This window comes from Penaeus monodon, chromosome 30 (genome assembly GCF_015228065.2).
Source record: "Penaeus monodon isolate SGIC_2016 chromosome 30, NSTDA_Pmon_1, whole genome shotgun sequence".
Classification (NCBI taxonomy): Eukaryota; Metazoa; Arthropoda; class Malacostraca; order Decapoda; family Penaeidae; genus Penaeus; species Penaeus monodon.
In genome coordinates this window covers 36668670-36669297 of record NC_051415.1, presented here as the reverse complement: position 1 = coordinate 36669297, position 628 = coordinate 36668670, and the positions used below count along the sequence as shown (strand labels likewise).

The window sequence follows — 628 nt, the reverse complement described above, 5'->3', positions numbered from 1 at the left end:
AGTTTGGCAATTGAATAAAAGGCTGAATAAAAGTCCAGGTAGTCACAGCATTGACCACCTGAACAAAGCCTAATAAAGCATTCTCAGCTGCTCATGTAAAAAAACGATTTAACACTGAGATAGCAAATCTAAACTAAAATCAAGAGTCTCTTTTCAGGCTGTATCGTGAAAGAGTAACTCAGGTTGAAGCCAAGCTGGATGAGGTACGGATAGAACAGGCGGCCGAATACCTGATTCCGTTGGAGGAACTCAGGGAAGCTATGCGGGTCAGGCTTGAGGTCGCTTGTATTCTAAGGCAGTATCGCCTGCAGAACATCAATAATAAACATGAGGCAGAAATGCTGGCATCAAAGCAAAACTTTGAGGTGAGATCATTAAAGTCATCCTCATGTTTCTATTCATACAGTGTTGTCTCCATTTACATCTATGATATCCAGCATGCATTCCTCTAATTTGTGTCTCTTGAGTATTGTAGCATATTGTTAAAGTGCTTTATAGTTGCCTGAAAATAGCAAAACTAGGACTACTTAATACAAGTTCAATACACTACCGTATATATAGCGACATGAAATAATATTAATTTAATATTTTATAACACAGAATCCATTGGGAACATTAACCCATTGGC

The 628-nt window shown here is 38.2% G+C and overlaps 1 protein-coding gene across 1 annotated transcript in view; it reads left to right on the top strand.

Annotated features, from left to right (window-relative positions):
• The window catches only part of LOC119592765 (breast cancer metastasis-suppressor 1-like protein), a gene marked incomplete in the record, with an annotated part of 50958 nt that overhangs the window by 17022 nt on the left and 33308 nt on the right, over window positions 1–628 (top strand). Inside the window, 1 exon segment of the mRNA XM_037941697.1 lies at window positions 158–365. Coding sequence (XP_037797625.1) covers window positions 158–365 — 208 coding nt within the window.